Source organism: Dryas octopetala, chromosome 3 (genome assembly GCF_963921425.1).
Source record: "Dryas octopetala chromosome 3, drDryOcto1.1, whole genome shotgun sequence".
Lineage (NCBI taxonomy): Eukaryota > Viridiplantae > Streptophyta > Magnoliopsida > Rosales > Rosaceae > Dryas > Dryas octopetala.
This window is the reverse complement of record NC_141368.1, coordinates 26,768,184-26,781,905: the sequence shown is the minus strand read 5'-3', so window position 1 is coordinate 26,781,905 and position 13,722 is coordinate 26,768,184. Positions and strand designations below refer to the sequence as shown.

The 13,722-nt window shown below is 36.5% G+C and overlaps 1 protein-coding gene across 1 annotated transcript; it reads left to right on the top strand.

Moving 5' to 3' along the window:
• Nucleotides 1-1,164: 1,164 nt before the first annotated feature.
• QRT2 (Pectin lyase-like superfamily protein) lies at nt 1,165-5,171 on the top strand. Its single transcript, XM_086236136.1, has 9 exons — nt 1,165-1,452; nt 1,844-1,981; nt 2,545-2,706; nt 3,163-3,183; nt 3,287-3,494; nt 3,981-4,062; nt 4,202-4,310; nt 4,451-4,567; nt 4,941-5,171. The coding sequence occupies exons 1-9, from the start codon at nt 1,165-1,167 to the stop codon at nt 5,169-5,171; spliced, it is 1,356 nt and encodes a 451-aa protein (XP_086092262.1).
• The last annotated feature ends 8,551 nt before the right edge of the window (nt 5,172-13,722 follow it).

Below are 13,722 nucleotides of genomic sequence, written 5' to 3'. Positions count from 1 at the left end.
GTACGGGGGGGGAGAAGAGGATGGGGTGTGTGGGTGAGGGGAGGGCCAAATGGTCTTTTTTCTTGAATATATATATTTTTTTTTTTTCAGAAAGGGTGTGTAAAAAGAAATTTATGAGTGTGCAAATAGCAGTTCTCTTAATTTAATGATTGGGGTTATATCGAAGGGTGAGGGAGGTTGAGTAATGGATTAGAATTACGGGGTAATTTTTTTACTGTAATTGTAACGCCGCCAATCCACAACATTGTGTTACTAATCCTTTTTTTTTTTTTTTTTGAAGAAACTAATCCTATACACTAAACTATGAACCCATAAACTAATAATATATACCACGTGGCAGTGTTATAGTAACACTAAAAAATCTCTCTGAATTGTAAAAGGTTTACAATTTGGTTCTCTTCAATCAATTTTATTTATTTATTTTTTAAATAGAAATGTAAAACCCTCAAGAATTTTAACAGGTAAAGAGGATAATGCTTTGGTCATATGTATTTATGCACGTGTATGCATACCTTTATTTCTATGTTAATGGCAAGTGTCCATACTCATTTCTTTTGAAAAATTTATTATATCCAAATTCTTATTGGATTATTAATAGCTTATCGGTTAATTTGCATATTCTAGTAGGTCATCTTTCTCTTAGTTTGTTTAGACCTCCCTTAAAGTCCATATATATATATATATATATATATATATACAAAAGTGTTACTAACTGGTAAACAAGCACAAGCAGCAGTAATTATATGCATCATATATATATGCTTGTGTTGGGTGTTGGTAAACAAGCACAAGCACCAGTAACCAACTAACTCAAGCTCCATTGATTTGGTCATCTTTTATATTTTTTTTTTTTCAGTGGAGAGATCAAATTGATGTGAAAAACCAGAGTCGGCTACCAGCCAAGAGATCCTTTCGTCTCAATCTCCTGCATCTCAATATATCCATCCATACCTCTCTTGAGTCATGAATTAGAACAAACATTCTCTCTATTTCATCACTCACTATTGCTTTTACCCTTCTCTCTCTCTCTCTCTCTCTCTAGAGAATTACAAGCAAGCTTTCACTACTTTGCTATAAATATATCCCATCATCCAAGCCTCCATCTTCAACATATGTTTTGGGACATGCCATTGTTTTTCTGTCCAAAAGTGAAGGTTAATTAAGATGTATTCAAAAGGCCATGTTCTCTCAGTACTTCTCATAGTCTTAGCCTCTTTGTCCAGCCTCTCTCTTAGCAGCAACCCAGAGGACCCACTTGTACTTAATCATCATCATCATCATCAAAGTTTTGGTCATGATCTAAGAGGACCCTACCCTACATTTATATTAAGGACAAGCAAGCTTAGTGCACCAAGGGCTGCTCAACATCATCGTTATCTTTCAACTTCAGCAAAGATTGTTGTTAATGTGGAAGATTTTGGAGCTGAAGGAAATGGAGGGGATGATACCCAGGCAACCCAATTTACATTATATTCTCTTTTTGATTGCTGTTTAATGAAAATTAAAACTAATGTCTTTGTTTAAAAATAGGATTCTTTTACTAGTATTTTTAGTGTTGATCTTTTATTTATATTTAAAACTTTAGTGCTAATCTTGTATTTATATTTAAAACTAAACGATTAGCATTTAAATATGAGCACAAGATTATGGTAAAAAAGATAAAGTAGAAGATCCGAATGATCTTTTTCTTAAGTCCTTTTTACTCCTTTAATTAAGCACTCAGTACATTAATTTGGATGGTATTGTTTTAAATTATTTGACAATACTATTGATGAAGTTTATATGTGAGAGTTTAGTGAGAAATAGCTTTGGGGTTGTTAAATGGTTGGAGTTTTTGTTGTAGGCATTTAGGACAGCTTGGAGGGAGGCTTGCTCTTCTAGAAGGGGTGTACAAGTTGATCTTGTGGTCCCTAAGAACAGGAACTATCACCTGAAGCCAATCACATTCTCTGGTCCTTGCACATCTTCTCTCACGCTCAAGGTGAGTTTTTATGCATGAAAACATGCATACATTAATGTCATAATTGGAAACTATCGATTAAAATCTTTCTGCTATGTTTTATATTGTGTTTATGTTGTGAATTTAAATATTAAATTCAAAATTCAAATGATATATTTTTAAATAAAGATTTACATATCAAAGTCCGGCTAATATGAGAAACTAATTATGAAAGACTGTAAGAGACAATTTTATGAGATAAGTGCCTTTAGATTAATCAAATAGCACAGTTTATCGATGTTATGTTAGGCTTTAACCATCTATTATTAAATTGATTGAATTAATCTATAAAAACAATCCTTCACAGTCTCTTATAATTAGTCCCTTATACTAGCCATTTTGATACATTGTTTCTTTACACAGTTTGACAATATAAGCATTATAATATTAGAAAATATTATAATCTTGCAATATAATATGTTATGAGTTTATGAATATGAACGATTGGTTAAGTTGATTATTATCTGAATGTTTGGTCCAAATTTGTATTACTATCTTATGTTACAAAGAAAAACAATCTGATAGTTCTTGATCTATTTGACTAGATCTATGGAACAATTAAAGCCTCTCCCAACCGATCGGACTACAAAGGAAGGCATTGGATTTTGTTTGAAAATTTACAAAACTTTAGAGTTGAAGGTGGTGGGACCATCAATGGAAATGGAAGGATATGGTGGCAGAACTCTTGCAAAGTTAACCATTCCCTAGTAAGTTATTCGAAGACTAATTACTTAAATTCTTGTGGTCATGCTTCAATTTTAATGGAAATTTTAAAATTTAGTCATGTTCTACATTTATTAAAGACTTTTATCCTTTTTGGTAACCAAATTAAAGTAAATCTTTTATCTTTCTCAGCGATCAAGTACTCAAGTAGTGTTTAAATTTCTGTCAAATGGTACTTAAACTTTTATTGAACATTACTTAATGAAACTCAAACACTACATGAGAGAATTTTAATACGATTCGGTTCAAACACTACTCATGATTATATTTTTAAAATTAAAAAAATGCTAATGCTAGATATCTTTAAAGGGTCTGAATTAAAGTTAGTTTTTGAAATTTATCAATTTTTAATTTTGATTTCTGATTACCCAATTCTAAATGAAATGACTAATTTATTTTCTTTTGTGGGTGGAACGGTGGAACCTTCCATTGTGCCACAGCCTTGCAAGGAAGCGCCAACTGTAAGTTTATGGGTCCTATTTATTTACAAGGACTAATCATTTACCTAACACTAAGATTGAATTTTTTTTTTTTTTTAATTATGACTTTGTTTTTCTTTCAAAGGCTGTAACTTTCCACAACTGCAACACTTTGGAAGTGGCAAATTTGAGGTTTCAAAATGCGCAACAAATCCATGTGTCATTTGAAAGATGCGTGAATGTGAAAGCTTTGAATCTGGTGGTAACGGCACCAGGGGATAGCCCCAACACTGACGGAATCCATGTCACTGCAACACAATATATTCTAATCAAGGACTGTGTCATTCGGACCGGTAAACCGTAAACCCATAAAAATTTAAAATTTATAAAACTATATGTACTAGTACTACATTCGTATTGCGACCCATATACAATGGGTCACACCTCTATCATAGACATTATGTGACACAGGTAACATTAATTATAGAAAATATTTTGTTTGACCACCAAATTTATTCACCGACTAACATATTTTAATTTTTATAAATAAATGAGTTTTGGAGTGAATGAAATTTAGTGATCCAATAAATACTGGAAACTTATACAGTACCTTTGTTTAACTTTCATTATTTTGTATAATGGTAATGAATGAATAAACAAAATTGTTAGAGGAACCACATTTGGATATCACATGTGTATCACCTTTAATAAGAGTGAGATCTTGAGATCTTCTTATATGTTGATGTATTTGAAGGTGATGACTAGGAGTCTAGGGGACTAATTTTGTTCACTATTTATTTATTTATTTTTTTTTTTTTTTTATGTTGATGTATTTGAAGGTGATGACTGTATTTCAATAGTAAGCGGGTCGCAGAAAGTTCAAGCTACCAATATAGTGTGCGGACCAGGTCACGGAATCAGGTCTCCCAACTTTAATGATCATTATAAATTAATTAATTAGTTATCCTTTTCATATTGATGAACTTTTAGTACTTAATTAATAATAATAATAAGAATAATAATAATAATAATGTATTCTGATGCTGTTATATATATGCAGCATTGGAAGCTTGGGAGCTGGAAATTCAGAAGCACAGGTTTCGGATGTGGTAGTTTCTAGAGCGAGAATTATAGGCACCACTAATGGATTAAGAATAAAGACTTGGCAGGTATGAATTCAACATTCATATTAGAAAAATTATCACACTCATCTAGAATGTTTTCATGAATGATGAACTAAAATGCATAATCCAATATATAATTTAAATTAATTACACTAACAGATTGGTTTTGCTTGATATATATGTAGGGAGGGTCTGGATATGCAAAAAACATCCTATTCAAAAATGTTATGATGCACAACGTGAGCAATCCAATAATCATAAACCAACATTATTGTGATCAGAAAGAGCCATGCCATGAACAGGTAATGGATCATCCCCTTTTTCCCATAACCTAGTAGGTACAAGGAAAATTAAAAATGCATTGACAAAAATTTGGTCATTATATGTAAGTTTTAGAAATATAATCATATATCAAGCATTATTGGAGGATAATTCAAACACTACTTGATGGTTATATTCAGGTTTTAAAATTTTCTATTCTGATACATTTGACATGTATGTTATATATATGTTATCAGATTATTAATTTATACTAATTTTTAATAAAATATATGGTCTAAATTAACAATATATATTAACATATATACATATCAGACTGTCTGATAATAAAATATCAATTCCAATTTAGCATGACTTATATATATTAATCATTTTGAGGTGTGGATATATATGCAGGCCTCAGCTGTGAAAATAAGCAATGTGGTATACAACAATATCAGAGGCACAAGTGCTTCAGAAGTGGCAGTGAATTTCGACTGCAGCAAGCGGTTCAGATGTCAAGACATTGTGTTGCAAGATGTAAATTTGGTAGCTGCAGGCCAAGGAACAAGTGCCGTAGCCTCATGTGAGAATGTTGCGCTAAGCCATAGAGGGAGGGTATCCCCAAAATGCTCTCCATCAACTTAAAAAGTAATTTATTGATTGATGTTATTATTCACACATTAAGTTAATTTAGGAAATTGGTCAATAGCAGTGAAACCTAATTGTATTGTAGGATTCTTGGTAAATAGAAAAGAAAAATAAAGGTACCATTTAGTTATTCATTTAAGAAATATTTTCTCTCTAGTTTGTTAGAAGATATCTCAAATTTAAATTCGATCTCCCTCCTTATAAAAAAAAAAGGGGCAAACTGTAATTTAGTACCTCAAGTTTGTCACGTATTGCAAATGTACCCCCAGTTCAATTTTCAACGATTCAGTACCTCAACTTCAATTTTTTAGCAGTTACATACCTCCGTTAAATCTTCCGTAAAAAACTCCGTTAAGTGATTACGTGTCGATAATGTGGCTCATCGCTGGCGTTGAATTGACTTTTTTAAAATGGACACGTGTATTCATGATGCCATGTAGACAAATAAATAATAAAAAATTATAAAGATTTTTAATAAAATTACAAAATTAAAAGACAAAAAACTAACCAAAGAAATAAGAAAAAACTTGCAAAATAATCAAACCCAGATCAAAACTTGCAAAACTAACCAAAGCAAACCCAGATCGCATAACCCTTCTTCCCCTTTCTTCTTCTTCTTCTTTCCTTTCTTCTTCCTCTCATAACTGCCCTTTTCTCTCTCTTTTTTCTCCATCTTTCTCATCTCTCAGTGACAGAAACTATAACTGTTAAGGAGTTACCACCATTATGAGGATTCAATCTTAGTCAAAGCTAATTTTATGAGAGTTTCCGTTATGTTGTTAATACATACTAAATGTATATTTGTCAGTTTTGGTTATGCTGTATATATATATCATGTACTTGTGATGATTAAATATAAAAAGTGACAATCAGTTTCTTCATGGTATCAGAGCCATACCTTTTTTTCTTCTCTTCTTGATGGCGTCTGGTAGTGTTTCATCCTCTCTTCTTCCTTTCATCACCATTCCCAATATCTCTCATCTTGTCTCCTGCACACTTTCTGAGACTAATTATCTTGTTTGAGAAAGTCAAGTCAAACCATTCTTGCTTGGTCAAAATTTGTGGCGTTTTGTTGATGGCAGCTACCCATGCCCACCACAAACTCTGCTTCTTATTGTCTCTAACAAAGCCAAATAAACTGATCCTTCTGCTTCTCCTTTACCCAATCCAGACTACATAACATGGTTTCAAATCGATCAAAGTCTCGTTAGCATTCTTCGAGCCACGTTGTCTGAAAGTCTTCTTCCTTAGGTGGTCGGCTTTTCCACTTCCAAGGAAATATGAGATTGTCTCTGTCAGAATTACTCTCAACAATCTCTTGCAAATGCAGCTCAGCTTAAGTTTTAACTCTTCTTATCACTAAAGGCTATAAATTTATTCTAGAGTATCTTAATCTTGCCAAACATCTCTCAGATCAGTTAGCTGCGATTAATGAAGCTGTTTCTAATTCTGATTTGGTGACGTTTGTAACGTGGATTGGGTCTTGACTATCTCATGCTTGTAACAGCGATTTTGAATTTTCCTCCACTACCCAGCTTCTCAGACTTACGTGCTCGTCTTCTTGCGTTTGAAGAGCAGCAAGTACTGGTTGTCGCAATGGCTCATTCTGCACAACCAATGGCTTTCTTCACAACCCAACCTCGTCCTTTTCACGGCCCAAGAGGTGCACGCCCAAGAGATCAGTCATTCTTCCCACAACGTGGGCTTGGTTCTTTCTCTACTCGACCTCTGCGTCCACAACATCAGTCTATCGGAATTCTTAGCCCATCTCCTCATCCTCGTCCACCTCTGCAGTGCTGGAATTGCAGTCAGTTTGGACACATTGCCTCCAAGTGCCCTTAGTCACGTGTGTTTGCTGGACTGCATACTATTTCCTCTTCTAATCCTAATTAGTACTTGGGTACTGGCGCCACCAACCACATGACATATAATGCACGTTTCTTCACTCCGTCTATTAACTCCTCACCCTCTGATCAAGTTGTTGTTGGTAATGGTGCTTCCCTCCCCATCACCCACTATGGTAATGTTTCCTTTACTTCTGGTCGTTTTCTGTTCCGTCTTTTTGATGTTCTTCGTGTCCTTTCTCTTCGTAAAAATCTCTTGTCTATTGCACAATTCACTTGTGATTGCTTTGTCAGTATTACATTCTTTTCTTGGGGATATATTGTTCGTGATTTAAACATTGGTATTATTCTCTTTCAGTGCCAATGTAAAGATGGTCTTTATTTTGTCTTTCCTACACTTCTTCCTGCTTTCAAGACTGCTCTTGCTTCAGCGATTGTGTCACCGTCTCTATGGCATCGTCGTCTCGGACATTCGTCCAATAAATTGTTTACTTCTCTTGTTTCTTAGTCTTTGCTTGGTTCTTCCTTTAGTTTATCCAATAAAAACTGTAGTCATTGTGCATTAGCCAAAAATATTAGGCTTTCCTTTTCATCTCATGCACATTGTACTGTTGCACCTTTTCATTTAATTCATTCGGATGTTTAGATGTCACCAGTTGTTTCTGTTTTTGGCTTTTGTTATTATGTGTTATTTATAAATGAATTCACTCGCTATTTGTGGATTTTTCCCATGCGTCTCAAATCTGAAGTTTTTGGTCATTTTTCCAATTTTTTTATGTATATTAAAAATCAATTCTCCTTGACTATCAAACAGTTTCAGAGTGATGGGGGTAAGGAATTTGACAACTCACACATTAAACAATTTTGTGCTAGTCAATTGTCCATTGTGCATTGTTTTTTGTGTCCACACACGCCTCAACAAAATGGCCTAGTTGAACGGAAGCATCGTCACATCGCCGATATGGGTTGAACTCTACTTCTTATTGCTAATGCGCGTGCCTCATAATTTGTGGGTTGAGGCTTTTTGTACAACAGTCTATTTAATCAATCGACTCCCAACTCCACTTCTTCAATGAGCCTCTCTCTATCACAAGTTATTTGGGTTCAGATTATTCTTTTCTTTGGACTTTTGGGTGTACTTGTTATCCATTTCTTGGCGATTATGTTTCTAACAAACTACAACTTCGCTCTCTTGCATGTGTTTTTGTTGGTTACAGTGATCGTCACCGTGGCTATCGGTGCTTACATCCCCATACTGGTCGTCTTTATACTTCTCGGCATGTGGTATTTCATAAAGACCAATTTTATAATTCTAGTGTTGGCCCCTCTTCTTCTTGCTGCATTAGCTTTGTCCATCCTCCCTGTAGGCTTTACACTTGAGCCCATGCTCCTTCTTAACACCAATACATCTGCCCATGAACCTGATCAGTCAATTGTCACAGCCAAGTCATCCAACCAGGTTCCCGTACCAGCCATTCCACAAGATCAGTCACCTGATACAACCTCTGACTCGAACCAGTCCCCGGCCCCATCTTTTAAACAGGTTCTCCAAGCTCCATTGGCAAACACCACTGATCCCGACCACGCACTTTGCTACCCTGGTTTCTATGCACAGCTTTCCGTGCCTCCTCTCTCTATTAGTGAATCTGTGGGGACCTCTGCACCGATCTCTCTACCTTCCAGTCGCACATCTCCAGTTCACACTTGGTCTCAGTCCGACATGTTCAAACCCAATACAAAATACCACGCTAATTTTTCTATACGGTTCCTGGTTCCTTTTGCCTTTGTTTCTATCTTAAACATTGATATTAAACCAACATCTTATACTCAGGCCTCTCGCTCTCATGAATGGAAAGGTGCAATGAATGATGAGTCCCATGCACTTCTTAAGCAAGGGACTTGGTCTTTGGTTCCTCCCAATTCTTCTTTCAACACCGTTGGCTGTAAATGGGTATTTAAAGTGAACTGGCACTCTTATGGGACTATTGAACGATACAAAGCTTGCCTCGTTGCAAAGGGCTTTCATCAATAACCGAGTGTCGATTATTTTGATACCTTCAGTCTAGTTGTCAAGCCCACCACTATCCGCACTGTGCTTAGTCTAGCTGTTTCCTCTAGTTAGCATCTTCGGCAGCTCGATGTCAAAAACGCTTTTCTACATGGGTTCCTTTCTGAAGAAGTTTATATGCAATAACCTCCTGGTTTCGTTGATCCAAGTCAGCCTCATCATGTCTGTAAACTTCATAATGCTATTTACAATCTCAAACAGGCACCTCGTGCGTGGTTTCACCGATTTAGCTCATTCTTGCTTCGTGTTGGTTTTGTTCCCAATCGAGCTGATTCTTCCATGTTTACATATCGGGATGCCTCTCACATGATGATTTTACTCCTCTATGTTGATGATAGTGTGCTTACAGGTAGCAGTTCATCTCATTTACATGCCTTCATTCAAACCTTGGATGTTGAATTTGAAATCAAGGATCTAGGCGAATTGCATTATTTTCTTGGCATGAAAGTCGTCCACTTAACATATTCGATCCATCTTACTCAAAATAAATATACACTTGACATTCTCAAACGCAACAATCTTCTTGACTGCAAACCTGTGTCCACTCCTATGACTTCTAAAAGTTCTCTTTCATGCTCAGATGGGTCTCCCTTTTCCAATCCAACTACCTATTGTCAACTCGTCGGTGCCTTGCAATACTTGACATTTCCCAAACCCGATATTTCCTTTTCCGTTCAGCATGTCTCTCAGTTCATGAGTGCGCCGAATGATATTCATTTTGAGGTGGTTAAACGCATCCTCTGTTACTTGAAAGGCACCCTTGGTTATAGTCTTCTGGTTCGTCGTTCTTCAGCCCCCTCTCTTCTTGTTGCCTACTCTGATGCTGATTAGGTAGGATGCCCGGATACCCGCTGGTCCACCTCTAGTTATTGTGTTTTATTAGGCTCTAATCTTATATCTTGGAGTGCTAAGAAGTAACGCACAGTCTCTCGTTCGAATACCGAAGCAGAATACTGTGCGCTTGCCAATGCTTGTGCTGATACCATTTGGATTCAAGGTCTTCTACATGAGCTACGGTTCTTCCTCTCTCTGCCAATTCTTCTCAACTGTGATAACTTGTCTACAACTTACATGGCTGCCAATCCTATCTTCCATGCCCGTACCAAGCATATTCACTACAAGAAAAATATATTTGGGCGACCAAACTTTGGGCGACGAACATATATTCGTCGCCCAAAGAAATTTAGGGCGACGAACAAGAAAATTTGTCGCTCAAAATCATAAAGGTTTGGGCGACGAACAACAAGTTCCTCGCCCAAAGTAACTTTGGGCGACGAACCCATTTCGTCGCCTAAACATTAACAACAAACAATTAATTGGGAAATACATTGGGCGAGGAATATATATGTTCGTCGCCCAAAGTGCCTTTGGGCGAGGAACACGAAAATTTGTCGCCCAAACTTACTTTGGGTGACGAACATATTTTGGGCGACGAACATAGTTTCGTCACCCAAAGACACTTTGGGTGACGAAATTATGTTCGTCGCCCAAACATAGTTTGGGCGAGGAATATGTTCGTCACCCAAAGGATCATCCTGTTTTGTAATAATGGTTTGGGCGAGGAATCTCACAATTCGTCGCCTAAAGTTAGTTTGGGCGACGAATTTTAGGTTCCTCGCCTAAGATCACTTTGGGCGACGAAATTTGTAGTTCCTCGCCCAAAGTAAGAATATTTTTTTGTTTACAATTTTATATATGTAATAGCATACTATACGATTGTATTTCCAAAGATCATAACCATTCATTTTTTAATTCCCCACTTAAGGATCATCCATGCAAAAAATTAGCTCAATCGGAGATGTAGAAGTTAGGTAACGGTGGTTGAACTTATGAACGATTGTAAATTTTCTAATACGAATCGAAGTATAAAATGAATTCCGATTTAGCCGATTTTTTGCAGGGATGATCTTCCAGTATAAACGAATAGAATGAACGGTTCCGATCGTTGAAATCACATTGTAGTCTTCACAAATTGTTGAATCACCAAAATTTCTACCCAAAAGTTAATATAATTATACTCTTCAAGTGTATTTGTATGTAGAAGATCACTTTTGTATTGTGTTTTTAACGATCCGAACCGATCATTCCTTAGTGCCTCACTTAAGGATCATCTATGCAAAAAATTAGCTCAATCGGAGATGTAGAAGTTAGGTAACGGTGGTTGAACTTATGAACGATTGTAAATTTTGTAATACGAATCGAAGTATGAGATGAATTCCGATTTAGCCGATTTTTTGCAGGGATGATCTTCCAGTATAAACGAATAGAATGAACGGTTCCGATCGTTAAAATCACATTGTAGTCTTCACAAATTGTTGAATCACCAAAATTTCTACCCAAAAGTTAATATAATTATACTCTTTAAGTGTATTTGTATGTAGAAGATCACTTTTGTATTGTGTTTTTAACGATCCGAACCGATCATTCCTTAGTGCCTCACTCAAAGATCATCCATGCAAAAAATTAACTCAATTGGAGATGTAGAAGTTAGGTTTAGCATTTAGGATGTATGAACGATCTTGATTCTTATAATAATAATCGAACGGGTAGATGAACTCCGATTGAGCCGATTTTTTCCAGGGTTGATCTTTGAGTGTGAACATATATGAAGAATGGCTCTGATTGTGATAATCACGTTGTGGTCTTCACAATTATTGAAGCTACAAGGTTTTAACGAAAGAGTTGATATAATTTTAGTCTTCAAATGCAAAAATCACTGATTTATATGTAGAACCTTATATGTCGATTGTGTTTTTAACGATCTGAACCGTTCATTTATTAGTTTGTCACTCAAAGATCATTCCTCTAAAATATTAGGTCAATTGGAGATCTAGAAGTTTGGTATTGGAGCTCGAACGTATGAACGACTATGGTTCATAAAAAAATTCAACTTTGGGCGACGAAATATAGCTTTAGGCGACGAACAGTGCGTCGCCCAAAGTCTGAAATTATGGCGGGATAAAACGGTGCCCTAAAGTCAACGACTTTGGGCGACGAACATGAATTCGTCGCCCAAAGTGACTTTAGGCGAGGAATTAACAAGTTCGTCGCCCAAAGTCACTTTGGGCGACGAACTTGTTAATTCCTCGCCTAAAGTCACTTTGGGCGACGAATTCATGTTCGTCGCCCAAAGTCTTTAAATTTATGCCCATTTCTGGGTTCACTTCAGTCAGCTCACTCGATCCCTCACCTCACCCTCGCGCCGCAGTCCCTCACCCTCGCCTCGCAGCGCCTCCTCCTTCCCTCAGCTCTCACTCCCTCCTCCTCCTCCTCCTCCCTCCGCCTCCTCCTCCTCCTCCCTCCTTCCCCGAAACCCAAAACCGCCCCCCCCCCCCCATCGGCAACCCACCCCCCGCGAAAACCCACCCCTCCTACCGAAACCCACCCCCCCCATCGGGGACCCACCCCCGCCGCGAAAACCCATCCACCCTCGCCGAAACCCACCCCCGAAAATACCCACCCCCGCCGAAACCCACCTCAAGGTATTTTCTGAATTTGGTTTTTTTTTTTTTTTTTTTTTTTTTGAATTTATGGTATTTTATGGTATTTTCTGTTTTTTATTGGTATTTTCTGTTTTTTATGGTATTTTCTGGTTTTTTTGGTATTTTCTGTTTTTTATGGTATTTTCTGTTTTTTATGTTTTCTAATATTGTGGATTTTGTACTTGTTGTGGATTTTGCATAAATTGATTGTGAAATTTCTGATTTTAGTGGTAATTAGTTAATGTTGTGGGTTTTTTTAATTTAGTGGTTTGGTTGTGAAATCTGAATTTAGATTGATGTTGGGCCCATATTTGACAATGATTTATTTTTTTGGTGAAGGAAGGATATTGTTGCATTTGTTGTGAAGGATAATTGCATTTTTGGTGAGGTATGTGTTTAATCTATCTTTTAGTTAAGTTTTTGTATGATTTAGTATTTAATGTTTCATATATAATTGTATTAAATTTTTGAGTGAATTAGTTTGTATGTTAAAATTAATTATAAAATTCATTAATTAATTTGTATGTTTTTGTATGCTAAAATTTAATAGTTTGTTTGTATGCTTATATGTATATTGTTAAATTAATTATAATTTAGTTTGTATGTTACATTTAGTTTAGTTTTAATTGCAAAATTTTCGATGACGTAGTCCAGCACTCCTCGAGTACTGGGTGAGGTCATGTGGCACGAAGCGCTTGTGCGAAGTTATCAATCGATAACTTTGTACATTTAACTAGTCGTGCGAAGTTATCAGTGGATAACTTTGTACACTAAATTTCAATCGATACCTTAGACCCGTTCGAGAGTCTATTGGGGCGCGCATGGACGCTTGGCGTGACTGCGCTCCAATATGATTCTTGAATTGTCCAAATTACCCATGGACAGTTTGGGAGTGCACAATTATGTGTTGTGGTTAGCGGTTCATGTGACGTGGTTTTGATCTGAGAAAATTTCGGCAACATCTCCTTATGTGTTCTTCGAGTGCATACTAGATATTTGTTTTAAATATCTACGTCGTGCACTTGGAGAACCATAGGGAGATGCTGCCGAAATTTTCTCAGATCAAAACCACGTCGTGTGAGCCAACAACCACGACACATATGTGCATTCTCGAATGGGATAGGGCCCTTACCGGAGGCATAAGGAGACGAAGA

Bases quoted from the DNA above. Each gene is read 5' to 3' on its own strand.
- QRT2 (XM_086236136.1), top strand. From the start codon at position 1,165: ATGTATTCAAAAGGCCATGTTCTCTCAGTACTTCTCATAGTCTTAGCC. The intron at 1,982-2,544 runs GTGAGTTTTTAT...CTATTTGACTAG, and splicing joins CATCTTCTCTCACGCTCAAG to ATCTATGGAACAATTAAAGC. The intron at 4,063-4,201 runs GTCTCCCAACTT...ATATATATGCAG, and splicing joins GGACCAGGTCACGGAATCAG to CATTGGAAGCTTGGGAGCTG.